This window comes from Propithecus coquereli, unplaced genomic scaffold (assembly GCF_000956105.1).
Source record: "Propithecus coquereli isolate 6110/MARCELLA unplaced genomic scaffold, Pcoq_1.0 Scaffold92, whole genome shotgun sequence".
Taxonomy (NCBI): domain Eukaryota; kingdom Metazoa; phylum Chordata; class Mammalia; order Primates; family Indriidae; genus Propithecus; species Propithecus coquereli.
The window spans coordinates 5,798,440-5,824,251 of NW_012155507.1; the positions used below are offsets into that span (position 1 = coordinate 5,798,440).

The window sequence follows — 25,812 nt, forward strand, 5'->3', positions numbered from 1 at the left end:
TCTCTCTCTAGCTGGACCAAGCTTGAGAGCAGGAACTGTTATTCATCCTACTATTTATACACTTAATCCTAGCCAAAAGACTGAAAAGTGATTATCCTTATATTTTGAATGCTTAGCGCTCTGCCTGTCATTGTAGGTATAAATATGAATGAATAAACAAACAAAAAATTCATCACAGAACAATAAGTGCAGGATTTTAAATATACTTGGATTTTTGTTATATTTGTAAGCTATAACTATTTCATCAGGCTTGAACAATATGATTTTGGTATTGTTTTAACTTTTTACATTGAGAATGGAATGTATTAATTTATTACTTGTAGAATCTCACAAGTTTTGAATACTGTTTAAAACATGAGCTTGTTATAGGGCATTCAATAATTAATTCCACAAATGCTCATTGTGTTCCATATGCCAGATGCCATGGTAGCTTGAGGGAAAGACATAGTCAAGAAAATATTCCTTTAATTTTTGTTTGTTTTTCCCTCCAGGGTGATGGAGGCAGAAGGGAATGGAATAAAACACATAGAGAGAGGGGTTAGCCTTAGCAAGTGGCGGAGGGGGGGCACCTGAAATAGTAGGATTAAGTTTGAAGGTGGAACAGGATACTGTACAGCCAAAGTTTAAAACTAATGGTCTCTCTTCTCTGTGAAACAAAACAAAAGAAAACAAACTGGATCATGGAGAATGGGAAAGGGAACCAGTTTATGATCATTGATGGGGTCAGTTTTGTTATAAGAAGCTTCTTAAGATAATTATAGCAAGTTTGTCACTTGGAGGGAGAGTGGCCCCATTCCCTGAATTATAAACTGAATTCATAATTTACTTCATTATGTTTTCATTCTAGAACACTTCCTTCCTGTAACTTGTAACCTTTTCAAGTTTCTAGATTTATTATGTAATAATTGCATCAGGATAGTTTAAGATTCTGTGTAATTATTTTGGACTGTGAGAATTTCATAGATATAAATTTTCAGAATGTTGATGAAAGAATGAGAAGAAAAAATAGGAAGAAAAAGAATAAAATTTAGTTTTTAAAAAAATGTTTATCTTGACTATGAAAAGCTTCCATATTCAGGAGTGTGGCATTAGCCATTAGTCAGTTAGGGTAACTGAGCCAGATGGTGTAAGGCATTTCATTGCATCACACCAAATTTGATGTATCAATCCCTAAATTGATAAATGAGTTCTTCTAAATCTAAAATAATTATGATTCTCTGTAAGAAGAGTTTTATGTACTTGCGGAGTACCTTAAGAGTTTTAATGATTATTAGACTATTACTATAAGATGGAAATGTGTATTTTATAAATGTTAAGCATTTAACATAAAATCTCAAAACCCTCTGGGAGAATCCCTAACCAGAGTATCCCATGCCCTGTCATAAAGTATATGATGAATGTGATTGTTTACATGGATCTGTTTTGGACATTTGGAAAAGAATTGCATCCCCCCCAATGATGTAACAAAGCTATCAATGTTATGAGGAATGTTACTTAAGATGATCCTTGCCACCTTTTTCTCCCCTTGTAGGCGCCTAACCAAGGAAAATGTGAAGCCTTCTGGAAGACAAATTGGGAAATTGAGCCACAGCAATCCAACCATTTTGTTTGATTATGTATGTTTTGAGGCTGATATTATTTTAAGGGATTTTCTTTTTTGTTTTTACATCAACCAGTGGAAATACAATGATGTTAGGAAATGAAACATTGTAAGGTTATGCTACAAACAGAATTATTACACAGTATGTTTAACACATTGATCTACTTTTCTAGTTCTCTGTAACAGTGCTACTGTTATAAACAGTCTAATGTTATGTAGCACATTTTGATTTCTAGAAGCATTACTTGCTTTTAGTATTTAGAAACATTTGAATTATAATTTATTGTGATTCAGATATAACACTATTATTTCATATTTAGAAAGAGATTTCTAAAACGCTTTTGACATGAGACTAGCCTCTGTCATGCGAAAATCCAAGTGTAGACTCCCTGGAATTATTTCCTAATTGGAAAGTGTAGCCTAAAAAAATACTCTCTAAGGCAATGATAGAATAGTAGGTTTTATATAAATGTGAAATGATAGGAAACCACTTTAATTATAAGCATTAATTTTTTCTTTTGAAAAATAAGAAGTATAGCCATTACTTAGTTGGTGCAGGAGTCCTCTTTTGATTAGTTAATACCATCTATTCTTTGTTGCTGTCTTCCAGATCTTGTCACAAATACAGAAGTATGATAACTTAATAACACCTGTAGTAGATTCATTGAAATACCTCACTTCATTGAATTATGATGTCTTGGCATGTATCCTTTCAAGTGAAGTAATACATAGATTTCACATTTCATAAATCTTAATGGTAAATGTTTTATTTTCATTCTAAGTTCCTTTAATAACCATTTGAGGTTGATTCAGGTGGCTGATCTGAAGTTTGGCCAGTCAGTAGTATAAGAATGAGTGAGTATGCATGTTTGTGTGTCTTTGTATTGTATAAAGGGAGACATGTTAGGTTTACCAAACATCTTGATATAGGTGGAATCTACTTTGCTTGCTGAAAGACGGAAAAGAGGCTAAAGAAGAAAAGCTGGCACCACAATGAGTGTATTTTTCAATAATTTTTAATAACTTGAAGCAATCATTTCTTTGAAGATGTGTCATTTTTTTGTTTTAAGGGTTTTTGTAAGATGTTATGACTAAAAATTTTTTCTTAACGTATGAAAGATTGTATCATTGAAGCTTTAGCTAATCCAGAAAAGGAGAGAATGAAACATGATGACACAACCATCTCAAGCTGGCTTCAGAGTAAGTGTTTTTATTTTTCCAAAGATGAAATTACTGTCCGTGGTAATTGCCATGTTAGACATTCTATTACCTATGCTCAGAGACTTTTAATAGCCTATTTGTTAAGAGTTTATGGGAATATCTAGCCACTCAGCTTGTTCTACAGGGTGATCAAGTCACTTGGCTGTGTAAGAAGGTTCATATTGTAGTTACTCATTTTTCTAATTCAAGAGACTATGATAGAATTTGGATAAGCATTACTGGGGAGGTGAAAATCCTCTTCTCCTTAAGTAACATTATTTTGGAGGAGTTGGTCTTAAGAGAATTAGTCTCACTTCTTCCCATTCCATCCTGAGGTTCTAGGCATCTTAAAAGAACAAAAACTTGACTGTTTAACCAAAAAAATCTGGGCACATTTCTTATTATTTCTTGTGTCTTTGGTTTCTAGCAGTTAGTTTCTTTTCTTTCAGCCCATTATATCTTTCAGCCTATTGTAACTGAATCTTGCAGTGACTCCCCATTGTCCTTTAAAGTCTGAAATCTTTAATAAGTCACACAAGTAAGTTCTTTTGAAATAAGATCCTTAATCACCATTTTAGCCTCATCTTCCCCCACTCCCCAATCTTCTGAGTTCCATTAGTACTGAACTACTTGCACTTGCCATGGTCCTTTGGCACATGCTATTCTCTCTACTTGGAATACCCTTCCATGGCCAGTTATCTCTCCCACCCCATGTTCTATTTATTCATTAGATTCACTTCCTTTGGAAAGCTTTCACTCACAAGTCTGAATTAGGTGCTCCTCTTTTGTACTCCCATGGAACCTTTTACTCATCGTATTTATTTCAGTTTACTTTTTGTATCCTCCACTAGCCTAAGCTCTGTGACGGCAGGACCTGTGTTTTGTCTGGTATCATTTAGGTGCTTAACAAATAATTGTGGAATAAACTATAGAGTACTTGACTTTACTAGAATCTCCTCCTCTAGTATTGACTGGGGTTCCTCCCTATTCACGATATGATTAAGGACTATTGGTTAAAATTGGTCTTTTATCTGCTTCTAGATCTGGCAATACTTTACCAATTCCTTGCCCCTCTACAGCTAGTAGCACATTCTTAGATAAAAAGAGATTTTTTTTCTTGACTCAGACATCCAAGGGGTGGGCGTTTTGCTGTTTATTCAAGTTTCTGAGTCATCTCCAAGATTTCATTGTGTCCTAATGTCACAGACTGTGGAATCAGGCTGCATAGATTGAATCACTGCTCTATTCTGTACTAAATACATGACCATGAGCAAGTTTTGTGACATATCTGTTTTGAATTTGCCTCATCAATAGGTTTATACCAACCTAAGATGATAGTTGCAAGGATTAAACGGGATAATCAACATAAAGTGCTTGGTACAGTGCTTGGCATACGTATGCTCAATAAATATTAGTTATTATTAATTATAAAACTCTGTTCAATGGCATCAGCAATACAATTACTTCTACCTTATTTTCATTTAGAAATTTAGCTGAAGAAATGACAATGTTGTGCTTTTTGTTTTATAAACTGTTTTTACTCCTTTTTTATTTCATATAGGTCTGGCTAGTTTCTGTGGTGCAGTTTTTCGTAAATATCCAATTGATCTTGCTGGTCTTCTTCAATATGTGGCCAATCAGCTAAAGGCGGGCAAAAGGTATTCATAGCAAATTGTACATAAATGAAATCTTCTGATGGTCTTAGGGTATTGAGATTGCTGTTATCCTGAAAGACTACTTATTGGTTGTAGGCTCAAGTAGAATAGTTGCTCACTTATATGATAACTTAATACATAAAGAGACCTTTTTTTCAAGAATAAATGTAATATTTGGCTATATGTTAACTCACAAAAAAGACACTTTAAATTATTTTGACTACCTATTAGGCTTTTGAGTAAATGACTAATATGGTATATTGTATATCCTCTTATGGTAAATCTTATCAGACCATTGACTATGTTACTAGATAGTGATTGAGTTTTATTACATTGAGCATCTAGTAGAAACATGCTTGTTTGTTTTGAGGTTGTATATAGTATCCTTAAAATGTAATTAATTTTTGAGTTTGAACTTTAGAGATATGTAAGGCTTACATACCTTTTGGACAGTATCCTCTTTATAAATACTGAATCTTATTTTTTTCTGGGTTGATATTTGTGCTTAGAGTTTGAATTATGTACAGTGTATTAAACCTCACCAGCAGTACACTGACTAGAATCAAAGAAGTGGAAATTGTTTTCAAAATCTTTTTGGTAGAAAACAAACAAACAAAAACTTACAAGCTGTCTGGTGTTCCAAACAAGTAATTCCCTAGGTAATTCTTGACAGATTCTTATTTTGGCTTAGGGAAAACTTTAAAAAAATATTTATATATGCTCTGGATTTTATCAACACATCATTTATCCTCATCTGTCAGCCATTTCTATACATTTTACTCTTTTCTGTCTATAGGCCAGGAGAACATACATTGTTTTTTTTTAATCTATAACTCAGTTTTCTGTACTATGAATACAGTTTTGTGACCATCTCATTAAAACATAGTTTAAGGAAAAATTAAAATTGTTTCATTGGTACTTGCATACTATTTTGCATGAGGGCTCTCTTGTTTTTAAGAACTATCTTGAGGATAAGTAAGGCAAGTTGAGTGAATAAGCACTTGATAAGAATCTTAGACAACTGTTTCTTTGTCTATTAGCTTGTTTCTTGGGTCTAGCTTTACCTTTGGGAAAACATCTGTTACTTGTTTTTTAGGAAAGAATGTTTTTGCTTTGTCTTCATTATTTAACTAATTGAAGAAAATCTTAGAAGTCATAAGACATTATTTCCATTGATAGTCCTAAACTTTGAGAATTAAAATGCATAACTATCAGCACATTACTAAAATGTGCTTAGGGCTGCCCACTAAATTGTCATCTTTGGTTCAAATATCACAACTTGGAACTTCCCTTCCTCTTTTTCCTTCCCTCCCTTTCTTCCAAATGTATATGACTACTCTACATCTTTATTCCTTTTTAGTAATTGGATTGTTTAGAGAGATGGCTGTATATCATCAAAAATATATTGGCCATTCTGTATTAGAGGAGAAAAAATGCTCTGAAGGACATTTTTGGGTCAGCTAACAAAAATGAAATATGAATGGTAGATTAAATTATTGTTTCAATGTTAGATTTAGTAAAAGTGATAATGGTCTATGTTAATAGTTCTGTTCTTAGAAAATGTATTCTTAGGAATTTTAGGGGTACAAGGCCATGATATAAATAATTTATCCTCAAATGCTTAAAAAAAAGTGTGTGTGTGTGTGTGTGTGTGTATGTGTAGACAGGGGAGGAGGAGGAGGGAGGGGGAAAGGGAGGGAGAGAAAACAAATGATAAAGCAAACAGAAGTAAAAATGTTAATAGATGAAGTTGGGGTAAAGGGTATGTGGACATGCTTTGTACTATTTTTTTTTCTGTTTTTGCATCCTATCTGTAACTTTTAAATTATTTCCAAGTAAAAATAGCTAAAATAAACATCCATATACCAAATTATTTTTCAGTATAGTTCTAGGAATGCTGTTTCTTAAAAACCACTTCAGCCCCATCTCTCATATTTATGTACATATAATTTAGGGATTCTCAGGATATTAATTATATTGTCACTTTTATATTTGAGGTTTTAACTGTAGACTGTTTCTTATTTTTTTGAAATAGTTTTGACCTGCTTATATTGAAAGAAGTGGTACAAAAAATGGCAGGAATAGAAATTACAGAGGAAATGACAATGGAGCAACTAGAGGCCATGACTGGTGGAGAGCAGCTAAAAGCTGAGGTGAGACTTGCTATTTTTGTTTATCAACTTTTTAAATTCATAGTGTATGTATCATCATGGTAAAGAATCCAAATAATATATAAGTACATAAAATCAAATGTCAAAGTCATATATACCTTCCTCTCACAGCCACCCCTACCTCCCTTTTAAAAAATTGAAATATACACTTGGGAGGCTGAGGCAGTGAGCTCTAATTGTGCCACTGCATTCCAGCAGAGAGAGAGACTAGTTATTTTAACCTTTTTTAACACATCGACTGTCACACTAGAAAAAAATTTTTTCCTTGGGGCCACGGTGTTTTATTACGGAAATAGAATAAAAACTTTAAAAACAAAACTATCTTTTCTAATTTAATGAAAAAATTAATGAAAAAAAATTTATGACTTTTATTCATTGAATCCACGTTTTTAGAATTAATTTGTCAATATTAATTGTAACAATAAGAACATCAACAAGATTTTCATAAACCAACTGCAGGGTTTTGCCCAGGTTTTGCTTCACGAGGTCCCGGGCTAAAAACTAGCGTGAGTTAAATACAACTCTCATGGTAGTTAATGTGTTAAAAACTGAAACAAAATGTAAAAGACAGTAAGTAATATATCTGTAAGGAAAATAAATACCAAATCTTTTTGATCCTTGATATCTATCCTTAGTGCTGTAAATCTTAACATAGTTTCTATATTGAATCTGTTCCACACTGAATAAAGAATAATCCTTTATGTGGGATTGTAAAGTGGAAAATGGAAAATATGCTGAAGTTTAAACACAATTGGCAATTATCTTTAAGCCGGTGACTACAATCAGTAATAGTGTCCCTAAAATAAATTTGCGAAGAAGGGGAAGGAATGTAGAATGCAGGAGTTTTTTATATTAAGTATTGTAACTCAACTTTTTTCTCTTTTTCAAATCAGGTGGCATGGGTTATATATTGTACACTGGTAAATTTGTGTCTTCTCTTGCATAGGGTGGTTATTTTGGCCAGATCAGAAACACTAAAAAATCCTCTCAGAGGTTAAAGGACGCACTATTGGATCATGATCTTGCTCTTCCTCTGTGTTTGCTTATGGCTCAGCAGAGGAATGGGGTAGTCTTTCAGGAAGGTGGAGAGAAGCATTTGAAACTTGTGGGAAAGCTCTATGACCAGGCAAGTAAAGTGGCTTTTATGTTTATGTAGACTTTTTTAGTTCTGTTAAAGAAAAATAGAGAATGTGATATAATTTGAAAAATGTCATTTTTGTGCATCTTATGAGTATGAAACAGCTCTAATGTAAAGTGGACATTCTGGAAATAGGGTCTATTTCTGTGCAAATTATGGTAATTTAAGAGATGGTTCTAGGAGATGTTATATATAAGGCTTTCAATTAGGCATTCCTTTATTAAATTCCTGTAGCTTCAAGCTGTTTGCTCTTATATCTTTCCTGATCTCTGGAAATCTGAAATTTCAATCACAACAGAATAGATGCTATGTACTTTTTTTCTTTGTATTATAATTGGCGATAAATACATTTTGTGGCTAATCATAGGTGTTGGCACTTAATATTTATAAGTATATAAATAGTTTTCATCTTTTAAGGACAAAGGAGTTGATTTCTATTTGCCTATGCTTATTGTTTTATGTGATTTAGGTAAATATATTCTACTAAAAGTAGCTTGGAACTTAAGAGACCCAGTTGGCTATTAAAGCCTTGGATTAGACAATCTATCAGGACCTTGGCATCTTTTTTGTAATATGATTATGTGATTATGTTTGTAGATGGTCTCTAAAGTCCTTTTAAGTTATAAAATTTGGATTCTTCTTTGTTAATCAAAATATTGTTAAAATGACATGTCTTAATCATTCTGGAAAATATTTGTTGATTTTGTAAAATGGTTGCACATCTTTTTTTTTTTTTGTCTTATTTTTAACATTTAGTGTCATGATACCCTGGTACAGTTTGGTGGGTTTTTAGCATCTAATCTAAGCACAGAAGATTATATAAAGCGAGTGCCTTCAATTGATGTGCTTTGTAATGAATTTCATACACCCCATGATGCAGCATTTTTCCTGTCTAGGCCAATGTATGCACACCATATTTCGGTAAGTACAAGTATCTTTGCTGCCATTCAATTATGATTACAAATTATTTCTTAACTGTTTTATTTGTAAATACATTTTAGTTTGACATAGATACAGTTTGTCTCTTGGAGAGTTACTCTTTTGTTAATATTCAGCTCTGAACAGTGTACAATGAATACGTCCATTTTTAAGATGGATCTTACCAGTTCTGTAACTTTCCTGTTACTTTTCCACCAGTTGTCCAGGTTGATGTCTTATGGACCCTCTAGGACTGTAGTTCTCAAACATTAGTGTAGATGAGAACCACCAGAGAAGCATCTTAAAAACTCAGAATCCCATGTCCCGAAATTCTAATTCAGCAACTTAAAGGGAGCTTGGGAATTTTTTTTATTAATTTTTGTTTGTTTTTAAATAAGCACTAGGTGATTCTAATGCATATGAATCTAGGTACATCACTCTGAGAAACACTCCTGTTGACTACAGGGAGTCTTGTTTCCTCAGTGACAGTATCCCTGTCAGACTTGCTATTACCCATACTGCCTTCAAAGAAAGGGAGATGAACAGAAAGACTTAACCCTTCCAGCCCCCTAAAAATTCTTCCCTTTTCTATTATGTAGCTTCTAGAAAGGGTGTGTTCATGGTTCTTGTTTTCTCTCCACTTAAATGAAACTGTTCCAGAAAAGCAAACAAACAAACAAAAAACTGCCCAGAAGTAAACTAGAAACTTCCCCAGCATGGCATCCCAGTGGTGACTATACTGAAATTCAAGTAAGGATGTCGGGGGAGAGGAGACAGCCCTCCCTCATCTGCCAGCTGGACTGTTCCCTGCAAAGCAGTGACCTCTAATGGGAATTTACTTTTCCTTTCCTCTCAGAGCCATGGTCAATCCTCTGGAAACTGTGGTACTTCCCTACTCTGCTTGGAACCCCAGCATATTCTTTATTTTTTTGTAGGCTTGGATTCTGGCCCTTCTGTTTATTTGTTGTTGTTTTTAAGTCTGTACTGTACAAGGCTTTCACTACAGATTTTGGGGAAGGTCTTGATCCTTTCTCTCCAACTATGATCCCTTCTTTGCTCCTAGTAGGGATACAGAGCCATGTAGTAAGAGGTATGCAAAAAAGGTGCTGAGAAATTTGGAGTCTAAATTGATCATTTAATCAGCGATCTGCTGTTAGCGTTTACATATCAACTGCCTCAGCCTCCCACTTCCCTCCAACAACTAACTGTTATTGATTTAATTATCACTTTATTAGCATTATGCAACAATTCCTGTGCTGTATGCTCCAGAGGGGAAAAAGGGATAAGGGAGTGGTGTTAGGCCTGGTCTTCCTCTTTATAGTCTCTCAATCCAGAGAATTATATGCTGTCTTTGTGTAGTTATGTCTTGTGTTGTCGCCCCACCCCACAGTAGATCAGTCTCAGCTATACAACAGGGGACCTGATTTCTTGAAGGACTGAGGTGGGAGAATTGCTTCATCTCAGGAATTCTGACCTGCCCTGTGCTATACTGAGAAGTGAACACACTAATCAGCGATATTGAACCCTAGCAAACAGGAACACCTGGTTGCCTGAGGTTGGCTGAACTTTTCCAGGTCAGAAAATGGAGCAGGTCATTCATACCAGTAGCTACCTTTTCTCTAGCCTGTGTAAAATAATTGTCTTTGTCTTTTAAGAGATCTAAAAATCTAAACAAAGAAATGGCATTTTCCTCTCAGGGTTGAGGAAGAAAATAGAGAACTGTATGGAAGTGGCTATATAGACAAATCAGGGATATGTCTTTTACCTGTAACACACATGCCACTCTCTGGAAAGGGAGTTCCTTGACAACCTTGGTTGCACTGGATGAGCATCCAACCTGCCCTGGGGATCCTTGCTTTTGCTTCTTGCGTGAAAGCCTTTCTTGAAGACCCTTCGATGAAAGAGTGGAAATGTATGAGTGTTAGATGACTGCTAGGTCCCTTCCATAAATTGACTATCAGCAGGCTCTCTTGAGAAAAATTGAGCCAAACACTGCTCAGATTCTTGGGCCAACAAGAGACTTTTGAACACTAATAAGAAGTACAGCAGTAATTGTGGATATTAGTTATATTCCATACGTCTAGTTCCCGGTGACTTGAGATATATGGAACTGTTATACCTCTCCATTTAATTGAGGTCCGAAAGAGCTCAGTTCATATTCTAGATCTTGCCCAAATCAGGTAACTAGGCTATCTTATGCAGGTAGTGTCAGCACTATTTTATCCCATGTTTTGTTAGAACCTTAGCAGTTGTCATGCTGCTCACCTAGATTCGTATTAATTACCTTCAATAAGACCTGCTCTCTAAATTAAACAACGCTTTGTTATCCCAGCTCTTATTCTCTCAGGTCTCTGATGTAATTGGGACCCCTCTCTCATAAATAATGTGTTTTTAGCTTTGTCATTTGTGTGGTCACAGTAGTTATCAGCATGTTCTCTAAAATGGGGATAACAGGAGATGAATCTTCCTACTACTGGAACGATTGTAAGAGTCTCAGGTCCTGCTTGAGATACCCTCTGGAACAAAGAGAACTTGGTACGCTTTCAGTCCAGGAAGGCTGGGAGTATAGCAGCGCCCAGGGCACTCAGGAAGGCAGGCAGGCAGGCAAGCAACTGGACTATAAGTTACTGAGACACTTTTGTCTATCACAGTGCAGAATTGGAAGTGGAACCTTTGACCTCTGACTATCTAGTTTTGGGTTACATGTTTAGCACAAACTGAATGATTTAAGTGATTTTCTAACATAAAAAAGCTGCTAGTTTTAGAACCTAGTCTCTTAGGTTCATCTTAAGGATGATGCCTAACCCAATCAAGCATTTTCTGAGAGAGAACTTTTTCATCCTAAAGAGATTGAATGACATGAAACAATAGCAAGAACTCTACCTAGTGTTCTTTTCTTTTTTTACATTTGGCATACATATATCTATGAACTAATATGCAGTACCTCCTATTGTACTAACATTTTTTTTTTTTTTTTTTTTTTTTTGAGACAGAGTCTCACTCTGTTGCCTGGGCTAGAGTGAGTGCCGTGGCGTCAGCCTAGCTCACAGCAACCTCAAACTCCTGGGCTCAAGCAATCCTACTGCCTCAGCCTCCCGAGTAGCTGGGACTACAGGCATGCGCCACCATACCCGGCTAATTTTTTCTATATATTTTTAGTTGTCCAATTAATTTCTTTCTATTTTTAGTAGAGACGGGGTCTCGCTCTTGCTCAGGCTGGTTTCAAACTCCTGAGCTCAAACAATCCGCCCGCCTCGGCCTCCCAGAGAGCTAGGATTACAGGCGTGAGCCACCGCGCCCGGCCCAACAAATTTTTTTTTAATACAATTAAGAGTATGGCCTTTCTTTGACTCTCTCCCAAATTAGGATAAACCAGTCAGGCCAAAGAAGCTGCAGTGTCAGTTCTCACACGCTTTAAACTTCAGTACACCACAGCCTTTGGTAGAAAATTTTATTTGGCTTTGCAGTAGGGTAACCAGCTGGTCCTAGTTTGCCTGGAACTTTGCTAGTTTTAGCATTAAAGTCTTGCATCCTAGGAAACTCCTAAATCCTCAGCAAACTCAGACAGTTGGTCACTGTACTTACTAGTCTTATATCAATAGTAACTCTCTCATAACTTTTCTTAGTGTTGATCCAGCTTCTTAGTTGATACATTATAACAGTTGGTAGGGACTACATGTAGTGATTGATACTACATTTTGTTCTGGTTGGCTGTTACTATTACTAGTTCCCTTCTGCCTCTTTACTAATGTTAAGACCCTCTATTTGGTTCCCTTGAATATCTTAAAAGCAGGACTGGAAGCCCTACATGTTCCATTCCTGATACAGCAGTAAGAAAGAAGGAGTAGTGTAGGTGGGATGGATAGGGGTAGGGGCACACATACCCTGTTCACTTACTCGACAGGTCGGATTCAATAGAAACTTCTGAAAAACTCCTAATCAGCGCACAGGACTAAAGATTGGAACAACCTCCAGGGATGATTTATCTTAAAATAAATGTTGTGAGTAAGAAACTAGAATTCTGTAACAGTTTTGAGATTGATAGTCTTTTGATTCTTTAAAAGGCAATACAGATTTTTATACCATGAAAGTCAAAGCTATAAATTATGTTGCATATATGTGTATGTATGTATGTGTTTTTGCTTTTTATCTCTAGTCAAAGTATGATGAACTTAAAAAGTCAGAAAAGGGAAGTAAACAGCAACATAAAGTTCACAAGTACATTACATCATGTGAGATGGTGATGACTCCCGTCCATGAAGCAGTGGTCTCCTTACACGTTTCCAAAGTCTGGGATGACATCAGCCCTCAATTCTATGCCACGTTCTGGTCATTGACAATGTATGACCTTGCAGTTCCACACACCAGCTATGAACGGGAAGTCAATAAACTTAAAGTCCAGATGAAGGCAATTGATGACAATCAGGAAATGGTAGGTTTTTGTTTCAGTAGCTCAAGTACAGTAACTTTATGGCATTAATTCAGTGTTACCCATACTTTGAAATTGTTTTAGCTTAGGTTCCTTAAAGCTATGATCTTGTCGGCATATAATATTTTCTTAAGTAGGTTTAATGGTAACCTCTCAATGGGTTGGCAGGGGCTTGGTGGTGGGGCTATGATTAATCAAGGAGTATTTGAATTTGCTTTTCTACCGATGACTATGTTAGTAACTTAAAGTGATCTGTTTAACCCTATTTGTAAGAACAGTAGGAGTTCCCAAGAGGAGAAAACTTACTGAAAAGCTGAGTCTTGAGCTGGGCAGGACTTGAAGGTAGATTAGGTTTGGAAATATGGAGTAGATAGGTAGGTCACTGCTAGGTTCCAGCAAAGGCAGGACGTAGTCTGGCTTTTAAGGAGACCACTTTTACTGTAGTGAGTGTGCTCGGTGATAAATTTGAATAGTTAGGATGGGGCCAGATCGTGTAGGGCATTGAAAGTCAGGTGGAAAAGTATACTTGGTAAAATTGAGAACTGTTTTAGATTCCTGAGCAGGGAAGTAATAATGGCAAAAAGATGCTTTCAAAAGATTATTTATGACAGCCATATGAAGGATGCTTTTTACAGGGGAAGGGACTAGCATTAGGTTAAAGACCAGCTAGGTGGCTTTTTGGATAATTCATTGTGAGGTATCTAGGGCATGGACTATGGTGGAGGTAGTGGGAATGCCCAAGTCTTGTAATCAGGTGGGATATAGGAATAAAGGAGAAGAAAGAGTCAAAGATGACTCCGTGCCTAAGACTAATAGTATCAGCAGTAGGAAGGTAGCCTGTCTTGGTGGTGTATGAGGACTTGATGACACTGTTTTGGATGCGTTGAATAGAGATAAAAGCACATCCAAGTGGACTTACTGTACATCCATGTTGAAGTAATTATAAAGTATCAGCATTTATCTCTTCAAATTTTTTAATTAAAAGAAGGAAGGTAATGTGCATATAGTTAGAAAAGTATCTAACTTATACTTTGTAGCCTCCAAATAAAAAGAAAAAAGAGAAGGAGCGCTGTACTGCCCTTCAGGACAAGCTTCTTGAAGAAGAAAAGAAACAGATGGAACATGTACAGAGAGTTCTACAGAGATTAAAACTGGAAAAGGACAACTGGCTTTTAGCAAGTAAGTTGTTGGAATTGTTACACTCCTGCTGCTGGTAAATTACAAAAGCAAAACTTTATAACTTTGGAGATGTTGAGGTGTTTTTTTGTGTTTCAACTCAGTGTTCACTATTCCATTCTTATTCATTAATACAGAATCACATGTTCACTGAAGGAACCAATTTAGTTTGCTGGTAAAATTAATTATAACTACAATACTGGCAGCTTATCATTCAGCTTTTCTGTATAGAATCATATTTCTGGAGAAATTGTAGATAGAAAAAAATGTCCACAGAGTAAAAATGAGAGTCTTATCCCAAGCATGACCTTTTGGTTACAAACTATAAATAGCTTGTGGTTTTATAGTAATCTCTACACTAAAGTTAATATGTTGTCATGTTTAGTGGCCTTGAGGCACTTGAGGAAGAAGTTTACCACTTAATATATTCTTCCCTTATTTTTAGAATCTACCAAAAATGAGACCATCACAAAATTTCTACAGCTGTGTATATTTCCTCGATGTATTTTTTCAGCAATTGATGCTGTTTACTGTGCTCGTTTTGTTGAATTGGTACATCAACAGAAAACTCCAAATTTTTCCACACTTCTTTGCTATGATCGAGTAAGTTCTTTTTATTGCAACCTTTAAAAAAAATTCTCACACAAAGATAGCTAAACATTTTAATCTATAGACGTATTATTGTGTGTGTTTAAAAGCATGAACTCAAGAGCCAAGTGCCTAAACTTGAATCCTAGCTCTACTACTTTCTAGCTATATGATCTTTGGCAAGTTATTTAACCTCTCTGTGCCTCGGTTTTCTTATCTGTAAAACAGGATAATAGTACCTATGTCATAAGATTGTTGTGAGGATTAAATGAGTCACTACATATAAATAGCACTTCGAGTAGTACCTGATGTGTAATAAGCACTCAAGGTTAAACTGTTACCTCAGCATGTGCATTTACATGTTGTGTTATAGTAGGTAGGACTCTCTTCTCCATTCTTAACCTTCATTCCTCAATAAAACAACAAAGACGCTTACACCTTTGCATATACATAAAAGCAGGGAAGCTTTTTAGCATGGTCATATTCGCAGATTTTGCATCTTGCTTTTTTCTTATATTAAATTAGTACAATTTATGGTTTTTAAAACATAATGTATGGTACAGCATGTCAGCTGCCAATTTCTAGTTTCTATCAGCTTTGCCTCTGCTTACTGTTCCCCAACCCCAGTAATGTGGCTAAGTCTTTAAGAAGTTATTATGTAATAATAATGATAGTTTGTTTCCTCTGTCATTTTAAATCAACTTTCTTTATAAAAGTTCTTTTTTGGGGGAGGGGTTGCTTTATGAATGTGCTATTTCCCCACAAAAACCAAAATCTCCAAAGGTCTCTGCAACTGTAAATATAAAAGGGGAAAATACTTTTTGCCTAAACTTACCTGTTTATTAAGATTTGCTATAACATCTTTTAATATTTTCCAACTGATTTTGACCTTGATTTATTTATATTTTTCAAACATTTTTTTCCTGTAGGTTTTCTCTGACATAATTTACACAGTTGCAAGCTGTACTGAAAATGAGGCTAGTCGATATGGGAGATTTCTTTGCTGCATGTTAGAGACTGTGACCAGGTGGCATAGTGATAGAGCCACATATGAAAAGGTATGACTAATAAAAACTCTTATATTTTACTCATGTATATGATGACCACTTCCAATAATCTCTAGATTGTTCAGCTTTAAAAAGGAAGCTGAGTTTAAGATTCAGTTGTAAAACAGTGTTTAAAAGTACAATTAGTTCATTGTTAAAAAGTGCTACAATCTCAAACTGACATTCCAAACTAATATCATTGAATAAGTTGAACCTTTCTGTGAAAACTGCCTGTCATCCAAATAAGCATGGTGTTTTTACGTGGAAACATTGATCTGTTCTACTTAAGTTGAATTTAGCTTCTGCTATTTTGTAGGACATAATTTTTCTTTCAAATGACAGAGTAGTTTTTTTCACTTAGGAATGTGGAAACTATCCAGGATTCCTTACCATATTACGGGCAACTGGATTTGATGGTGGAAATAAGGCTGATCAGTTAGACTATGAAAATTTTCGACATGTTGTACATAAATGGCATTACAAACTAACCAAGGTAAAAATTGGATTTTTCAAAGGTGATTTTTTTTCTCTTTATATTTGTACTTTTATAATAATGGATCTTCAAATGTTTGTTGTAGGCATCGGTACATTGCCTTGAAACAGGCGAATATACTCACATCAGGAATATCTTGATTGTGCTAACAAAAATACTTCCTTGGTACCCAAAAGTTTTGAATCTGGGTCAGGCTTTGGAAAGAAGAGTGCATAAAATCTGCCAAGAAGAAAAAGAGAAGAGGCCAGATCTATATGCATTGGCTATGGGGTAACAAAATTATACTTTAATGTGATTTATGAGACTAGATGACAGAAGGATTATGAAGACTTTAAAATGTTTTACAGTATTGAAGTTTATCTTCTGCCTTACTACAGGAGATTATGGGAGATTATGCGATCATGTTCCCACAGGCTGGTGAGAGTTGTCACTTCTGATTATCAAATTCCGGTCTATACTGGATGATAGTTTCAAAGCCATATACAATATTTCTTGATTGGGAGAAAATATAATTTTGTCATCACAGTGGAGTTATCAGATCTTTAAGAGCAAAAAGAAAAAAGTCATCTTAGTTTAAGGATTAGTTTATATTGAAATTTTTATTTTTAAGAAAGCGGGGCTTTCTATAAAAACCTTTAAGAACTTACCTAAAATTAATATTTTTATTCTCTAGGACCAAGTAGTGGAGTAAATAACTTGCTAATTTTATTCTTGTAAACCTCATATTAGTGCTTTTTGATTTGTATTTGTATATTTAAACACTTTGTGCGACTTTCAGCTACTCTGGGCAATTGAAAAGTAAAAAGTCATACATGATACCTGAAAATGAGTTTCATCACAAAGACCCCTCTCCGAGGAATGCAGTTGCCAGTGTACAAAATGGGCCTGGTGGTGGGCCTTCTTCATCATCAATAGGAAGTGCATCCAAATCGGACGAAAGTAGTGCTGAGGAGACTGGTATGCTTATTTATAGAAACTCATAAGTAATACGTTTTGTTTGAACAAAGTGAAATGTTTTCTATCACTATCACATAACAAATACAATGCTGGCTTAGTACCACCCTGTGTTTTTCCTACTTATTCTCTAATCATTTTGTGTTGAAATTATAGTTTATTTACATTCGGGGCTTGTTAAATAAAACCTTACTTTTATTTCAGATAAATCAAGGGAGAGATCTCAGTGTGGTGTGAAAGCTGTTAATAAAGCTTCTAGTGCCACACCAAAAGGGAATTCAAACAATGGAAATAGTGGCTCTAACAGGTAGGATTACTGTGCTGTGTATCATAATTCTAAATTCTTAAATGATTAGCCTCAGGAATGGAAGGGGGCTGGTAGTTGAGTAATATGAAAGTCATTTGTGTTGGACTTTAAAATTTTGTATGTATCCCTATTTTCAGGATGTGCTTAACATCCTAATTATGTTTTATATCATGACTTTGTTTCCCCTATTGGGATATACAGGGGAATATAGGTGTGAAGTTAAAAAACAATTTTAGGGTAAAGTGATTTTAGTGTCTGGACAGCCTGAGTAAGAATCGTTAACATAAGAAAAGCTTACACTAATTTAGAATAGTGATCCATCCAGCTAAGCAATCCATTTCCTGATAGTAGCTCCCTTGGTTGGTTTGTGGGATATGTTTTTGGTTGTTACCTTGTTATTCTCAAAGGGTGTGAATGTATACAAAAAAGGGCTCGATATTATTTTAAGCATTCTTTTTAATCTATTTATGAATATGTTTATTATTTACTGTATAAAGAAATACTTCCTTCTTGTCTTAAAGTCCTTTAGTTTTTGTAGGGCTTCCCTTCGTTCTAGTATTTTTGAAGTCAGTAAGAAACCCTTTATGATTTCAAACATGGGATATATTTTATTATTTGTCTTAAAATCCTATGTTTTTATTTGTAAGCAGCAAAGCTGTTAAAGAAAATGACAAGGAAAAAGGGAAAGAGAAAGAAAAAGAGAAAAAAGAAAAGACTCCAGCTACTACTCCAGAGGCCAGGGTACTTGGTAAAGATGGTAAAGAAAAACCAAAGGAAGAGCGGCCAAATAAAGACGAAAAAGCAAGAGAGACCAAGGAAAGAACACCTAAGTCTGACAAAGAGAAAGAAAAATTCAAGAAGGAAGAAAAAGCTAAAGATGAGAAATTCAAGACTACTGTCCCCAACGTAGAATCAAAATCGTCTCAAGAAAGAGAAAGAGAGAAGGAGCCATCCAGAGAAAGAGATATAGCAAAGGAAATGAAATCAAAGGAAAATGTTAAAGGAGGAGAAAAAACGCCAGTTTCTGGGTCCTTGAAGTCACCTGTTCCCCGATCAGATATTGCAGAGCCTGAAAGGGGCAAGTGTACCTTTCTTTATATGTATTTATCTTTTGTTGTTTTAATGTACAGTTGTTACTGTCTCCTTGTTTTGGTGAATTATTTAGGGATTTTGCTAGGGGAACTGGGTGGTCTTAAAAGTTAGTGATTTTTTTAAGTGTTTGGAAAAACTAGGAATATTCCTTATTCTGACTATTTTTTTTTTTTTGTCCTAACAGAACAGAAACGCCGCAAAATTGATACCCATCCTTCTCCATCACATTCCTCCACAGTAAAGGTTAGTATAGCCTGAGGAAGGCAGCGTCCATGTTAGGCTCACCTGTTTGGAATACCAGTGTCCTGACTTCCTTCAAGTCTTGTGCCAAGTATTCACTGGAGCCACTGGAGGTTTTATATTGCATTAGAAAATGAATTTTTTCGGTATCGGTGGACTGATTTTTTTCCTATTGAGTATTTTTATTATAAAAATGTTAAAACTTCAAGGACCTAGCACTAATTTTGTAGTGTTTCAAAGTGCAAGAGAAATTTTACCCAGAAGTGCCTCAACTGCTTTAAGCAGTCTTTTTTGGAGTGCAATGGTAGCTACAAGCAAATGAATCTTTTCAGCAGAATGAAGCCTATTTTTCAGCATAAATATTGAAGAATATATATGAAGACTTCCTGGATGATACAGGATAAACAAGATACCTCTGAATTCATCAAGCTTGATGAGCATCATACCGATGTGTGCCTTCTAAGAAGGAGTCTTGAAAGGAGTTCCATTTTAAAGTCTCCTTGGTGATCAGTTCTCCTGTAGTTGTGTATATTCAGTGAGCATGCAGCTTCTGTTCTATCTTCCCTTGGAGGTTTGTTTATACCCGTTGGGTTCCCAACAAGTTGAACCTTGCATTACGATAAAAGCAGATGTGGCATCCAGTCCTACCACCCAGCAAAGAGAAACCCCAGGCATTCAACTGCAGCACAAAATCGTGGGTGTAGCCTTCTTGAAGACTCAGGGTAGCCATTCCTTGCTCCATATTTAATTTTAATTCTAAAGTCATCTAATTTCATGGAATCTTTGAATTTGCAGTACGTTGAACTTTGAAAACTGTAAGTTACTAATTCTTCATCAAGAGCACTGTGGTGGAATACCGTAATTGATTTCTTTTTCTTTTTCTTTTTTTAATGCTTTTTTTGTGTGTGGGAGGTGTGAGATTCACCATGATAGGCAATTTGCCAAAAAAAAAAAAAAAACTCATATATTTTGTTTTCTTGTTAATGTAATGCCACTGAATTTTCCACCTAGGATTAAAAAAATGTGTATATTTATATTAGAGTTATGGGTAAAGTAAAATTTGAAACCTCCCAATTAAAGAAAAACTTTAAGTCAATATTGCTCTTCCACAGTGACCTCCACTATTTTAAACTTTTTGTGGAGAAAAAATGTTTTGCTTTCTTAAGCCTTTTAAATTACCTATAGCTTAAGTACAGAGATATAGAAAATGTGGTATCAACATTTTTAAAATTCTGAGCAAAGATTTTTATTTCTTACATTGAGTGCATATAATTTAGTTTTTTTTTAACATTACAATTCCATTACATGGTTTTGTTTTTGTTTTTATTGTTGATATTCATACTGATAATGACATCGTGAAATTTATCCTCACAAGAAGTAGCTGGTTTATTTCCAGGTTACAGCCATACTTCCCAAAGTTCCTCTGAGTTCTGAAAACTATGCCAGCTCACCTGTCATCTCCATTCATTTTCTACAGGACAGTCTCATCGACTTCAAGGAGTCTTCATCAAAGGTTTGAGTCTTTTAAAATCATCATGACTAAGTAAACCAAAAAGTTCTTGACTACTTTATTTAGTAGATATCCTCACCCTAGTAAATTCAGCAAGCTAGGATCAGTGGGAAAAGTTCTCTGCTTACTTAGAATAACCTTTGAAAATACCTATCACAAACTGAAACAACGGATGACAATGGTCCCTTTTAATGAGATTTTTATGTGTATACTGTGGCAACGTTTCTGTAAATCTCTCCTTGCTGTGTTATCCATTCTCCTTTGATGCTTAAAAATCTGGAAATAAGTTTAAGATTTGGGGAAGGAGTTTTGGGGAGTAGGCTTATTTAATTTCTCAAAACAAATCTGCCAGATTGTTATCTGACTGTTTTTTAGACAACTCAAAAGACCAAAAAATAAATTTGATACATTCACATAGTGTTTTATAAACTAAGCTCATCTTAATCCATAAAATTCTTTATATATCCCTTGCTGAGGTACCTTTTTGGTAGCTGTGGCATAGTATCAGGAGATGTAGTTAATTTAAAATAGTCATTCCCCTGGAGGGGACTATTCAACTTGGTGGTTGTGTTTACATGTCAGTATTAATTCTTACCTATACTCTACTTTGAGTATTCTACTAAAAATAGTGTGCAGTTTGTCTGTCTTATTACAGAGTTCATTTCAGTATTATGGTTGAATTGTCCATTGTTCATGTTATTTTGTCTTTATTATTATAAAATTTGTACTCTCCTTTGATTTTCTACTTTGCTGCCTCTTACAAGTTACAAGCAAATGAATCTTTCCAGCAGAATGAAGCTTATTTTGCGGCATAAATATTGCTAAGCGTGATTAAAAAATAAATCTGCTAAGCATGATTACTTGTGGACCAAATGAAATTTTGAAACAGAGCCAGATGATATTACTAACTGCTTTCAGATCTATAGATTTATAATGAAATATCTGTGGATATTGGGCAGATAGCACTAATTTTTAACAGTTTAGATTAGCCAATGTGCCTGTGCCCTAAAACTATAGCATTGTTTTTAGAATATACTGTATTAATCAAAGTTGTCTCAGCTGTACTGAGTACTTTTGTTTAAAGTAAAACTTTTTATTGGGTAAATTAAATATGTATTGCGATATAGTAGGTTTTCATAACCAGTTTGAGATTGTATATGTCAATTTTAACCACCAGTGTCTTCTGTGGGCTATTTTAAATTAATGGGTTAACAGTGTTAACTTGTGAGTATTTACTGAGACATACTTTAGAGCAGCTTGCAACCTGCTGTTAAGATTAATTGGATTTTCTAATCAGTGAGGCAGATTATGGTTCCTCACATTTGTGAAAGCCTTTTGAAAATAAAACATTTTGAGATAACTTATACTATCTCATTTCATGCTCATAACAGTGCTGTGAGGTAGATAGGGCAGGTGGTAGTGTCTTTTTGACAAATGAGAGGCTGAGAAAGTTCTTGAGCCTTTTCCAGTGGCAAACAACTTGTTAGTACCAAAACGTGAACTAAAATTAAGGTTCCTTGATTATTACCACCCATTTCAACAATAGTTGAAAGGGTTCTTAGTTCCTTTAGTGTGTTTGTCTTTTTTTTGTAATTAGTAATTCAAGTTTATCTGCCCATGCTTTTTTAAAAAATGGTGATTTTTTTGGCATTTAAAATTCAGTAGATTTATTCCACATGCTGCCAGAAAAATTTATAAATGACTTATCAGTTCACTTCTAAAAGTTATGACTCATACTACTTTTAAGATGCTTGCTTAGTGCTTAGCATGGTGCCTAGCAATAAGGTTAAGGTATTCAATAACTGTTTGAAATGAACGCTTAAGCCTTTGGACTTTGGTAAAGCATCCAAAATACTAGTTTGCAAAGTAGCTGATGTTGCATTTTTACATGTCTAGAAAGTTTAATAGCATATGAATGTAATAGAAAAAAATATTTTACTGGATTTTCATCTCTAAAATTGATTATCTGTAATCTCGCTGTTTCTGGGGTAGTTCTTTATAGAGGGTTTGGAAGATATGTGTCTATTTTCATGTTATCTTGTCACTTGTACATATAAAATTGTTTCCTTGCTTTAGTTTGACTTTTTAGTTATGCTTTGTCTCTGAGATTCTCTTTTTTATTATTTATTTGCTATTTTCACTTTCTAATCTATGGTAAGAGTAATACATGGATTTGGCTTTTCAAATGAGATTAGTTAAAGGGAGAAAAATCTAGCTTAGTATCCAAATCTTTTCTGTCATTTCACCCTCCACCGCTAATTTCTAACTGGCATGTTTCCAGTTTTGATCAGTTGTGTTTTGCTCTAGCAATTCTAGCAGCTACATTTGATGAAGAAAGTGTTAAAAGCATGCTCCACTAACCAAGCCTCTGTGTAATTTAGGAGGGCAGCAGTAGCCACCTCAAGGCAAAATTCAGCTTTTAATTTCTTCACCACCTTAAAATCAGGATTTACAGCCAAACCTAAGCCTAAAAATGAGGCCATCTTTATAATATTGAAGCCTTAATAAAGTCATTGGAGCAATGTTCTTTTAAACAGATCTTGAAAATCAGTCAGCTTCTTTTTGGGACCTTAATGATCCCATTGTCAGGAATAAAAGCAAATCAAGAACAAAATCCAGCAATGCTACATACAGATCAATTTAACAAATCACTAATTTTATTTGACAAACATGTATAGAATACTCACTGTGTGTACAAAGCACTTGGAAGTGTATAAAATTAGAAAAGGCACCTTAGCTCTCCTACCATACTAGGAACTATGTTATGGACAAAAATAAATGACATGAAACTAATAGGGAATACCTGTCACAAAAAGGGTACATGTAAAATAATGTAAGAGTTCATCAGAAAGTGAGTTGCAGAGTTGAGGGGCAGTTGAGTGCTGATGGCTTTTGAGCTGTCTTTGAAGGCTAAGTAGGATTTTAAGAGATTAAGGTAAAAGTGATTTACCATCCTAGTAAAGAGAACTACTGGAAAGGAAGGGTGTTAGGGAGCAATGATAGCCACAACACAGAATGCGTTGGGTGGCTGTGTCATAGGATGTAATTGGGAAAAGATGGTGGAGAGCTTGGAATGCCTAACCTAAAGAATATGCATTTTATTCCTTAGGCAATGAGAAACTTTGTGGAAAAGAGTATTGTGATCAGAACTGTTCTTAGAAGGGTAGAAAGAAGGAATTGAATTGGGTACATTTTTAAACTAAGAATTTCTGATTATATATTAGTTGAGTTATTCAACCTTTTTATGTTAAGAATGAAATATTTGAACATTAATACCAGAAGTAAGTTCTAGAAAAGTTTCTCAATTCCTTGTAATACACACGGTTTAAAACTTCATTCTTGCCAGGGGTGTGTGTGTATGTATTAGTGATCACAAACCTTTTTTTTCCTTCTTTTATTGGGAAAAATTAAGCAATACTTCTGTTAGAGAAATCTTCTTTGAGTATTACAGTAATATATTATTTCCTTTGTCTTAATCAGTTTCTGATTAAGACAAGTAATATTTACTTAAGACATGAGTAAACCACAATTAGAAAAATCTAGAAGTCTCTTTTAAGGCATTCTACCTAGCAAGAGTATCTTTCAGACAAGTACTTTTATGACTGTTTTTCATTCTCTTGCTCTTTGTTATTAATAAACATTTTTTCTACTTCAGTTTATGATCAACTTTTTTAAACATTGAAATTTTAAAGAATCCACTTCTGCATTGCTATGGCAATATTTCCCGAGCCAACTGAATTGAAAATGTTTGGTGGTGTTAAAAAATAAGTGTTTAACTCTAAAACTGACGGTCTTCTTTATTCATGTATTCCTTTGAATACTAAAGGATTTCCTTGTGTAAAAATATTTGACTTTTGACTCACTATTCTGTTTATTCCTAAGGTATCTTTAAAATTCTGTACTTATGAGTTATATTCAGTATTCTGCTGCCTAATACTTTAATGTCTTTAAACATTAGCTTGTAGTAGTTATAAATGCCATAGGTTAGGTATCTGATTATTTCCTGAATACTTTCTAAATATTTTCTTTTATGATGTATTTTCATATTTACAACTTGCATAGGTAGGGTTATCTCTCAGTTATTTAGAGTTAGAATATTCTTGATGTTTGTCTGTTTTATTGCCTATTGGCCTTTTGGCAGATAAAGAATAGGCAGAGGAGAATATTGGTTCATCATTCTTCAGTCTTTTGGGTTGTTTAATAATCCTTAGCTGACTAGATGGTTTTCTGAGCTATTTAGAACCAGTAAGACAAATTTCACAGTCAATGGTGGTTATTTGATAGAAATTAGAGTGCTTTCAGAGGTAGAGAATATTTAGCCTTTACATTTGTAAAAATAATTTGGGATAATCTCTGCATGGTTCACATTGAAGCAGAAAAGACTTATGAGTAAAGCCATGGCTAGGTTTTATTTTTTATACTTTTGCTCATTGTCATCATTGACCACCTATCGGTGGATGGTAAGACTTTAAAATTTCCATGATTACATAGAGGCATTTTTTTAAATTTTACTTTCTTAAGGAAAAATGTTTGAGACCAAGCATCTCTGTCTTACTATGGAATGGAGTTAGGAATAGTTACATATCAAATGTTTTAAGCAGGGGGAATGACAATAAAACACTTGAGTTATATTGTAACAATACTTGCATTTTAGTTTTTTTTTTTTTACAGTAAAGAATCACTATTTTTCGTATATGGACTGTTTTAATGATGGTTATAAGTCTTTATAAGAGAGCTATAAGGAATACTATAGCTTGTGAATTTACTAGTGAGTCTCAATTGAGGCAGTAATGAACTGATAGAGTTTAAATGGTAATTTTTATAAGACCAAGACTAAAAGCCTTGTATAATTTGTGCCATGCCCTTTTATTTTACCTTTCATAATCCAGACACCTGACCCGTTTTGACTTTGGGTCTAACTGCCAATTGTCTTTCATTTAGTAAGCAAATGATGCTAATACTGGAAAACTAATAATCTTTAGTAATATTGCCTTAATTTAACAGCTCTACATTAATCATACTCCTCCACCACTGTCCAAGAGTAAGGAGAGAGAAATGGACAAGAAAGATTTGGACAAGTCGAGGGAGAGATCCAGAGAAAGAGAGAAAAAAGATGAAAAGGACAGGAAAGAACGGAAAAGGGTTTGTAATTTTTTTAAAACTAGTTTGGAAAGCTCCTTATGTACAGTAGTATGTTTGTTGCCTTTTTAAAAATACTAGTTTGTTCCATAGCAGTCTGTTATTTTGTGTTTTAACTGGTATTTTCACCCTGAAGTGTGTTTGCATCTTCTATAG

General features: G+C 34.7%; 1 protein-coding gene across 1 annotated transcript in view; it reads left to right on the forward strand.

Annotated features, from left to right (window-relative positions):
- The window catches only part of THOC2 (THO complex 2), an 89,992-nt gene that overhangs the window by 52,304 nt on the left and 11,876 nt on the right, over nt 1-25,812 (forward strand). The window contains exons 13-31 of the mRNA XM_012664850.1: nt 1,532-1,616; nt 2,211-2,304; nt 2,720-2,800; nt 4,362-4,458; nt 6,491-6,608; nt 7,573-7,752; nt 8,521-8,685; nt 12,839-13,114; nt 14,149-14,290; nt 14,733-14,890; nt 15,805-15,933; nt 16,283-16,414; nt 16,500-16,684; nt 17,193-17,371; nt 17,573-17,675; nt 18,323-18,753; nt 18,952-19,010; nt 20,485-20,520; nt 25,522-25,659. Of these exons, the coding sequence (XP_012520304.1) occupies nt 1,532-1,616; nt 2,211-2,304; nt 2,720-2,800; nt 4,362-4,458; nt 6,491-6,608; nt 7,573-7,752; nt 8,521-8,685; nt 12,839-13,114; nt 14,149-14,290; nt 14,733-14,890; nt 15,805-15,933; nt 16,283-16,414; nt 16,500-16,684; nt 17,193-17,371; nt 17,573-17,675; nt 18,323-18,753; nt 18,952-19,010; nt 20,485-20,520; nt 25,522-25,659 (2,788 nt within the window). The remainder of the gene's footprint in view (nt 1-1,531; nt 1,617-2,210; nt 2,305-2,719; nt 2,801-4,361; nt 4,459-6,490; nt 6,609-7,572; nt 7,753-8,520; nt 8,686-12,838; nt 13,115-14,148; nt 14,291-14,732; nt 14,891-15,804; nt 15,934-16,282; nt 16,415-16,499; nt 16,685-17,192; nt 17,372-17,572; nt 17,676-18,322; nt 18,754-18,951; nt 19,011-20,484; nt 20,521-25,521; nt 25,660-25,812) is intronic.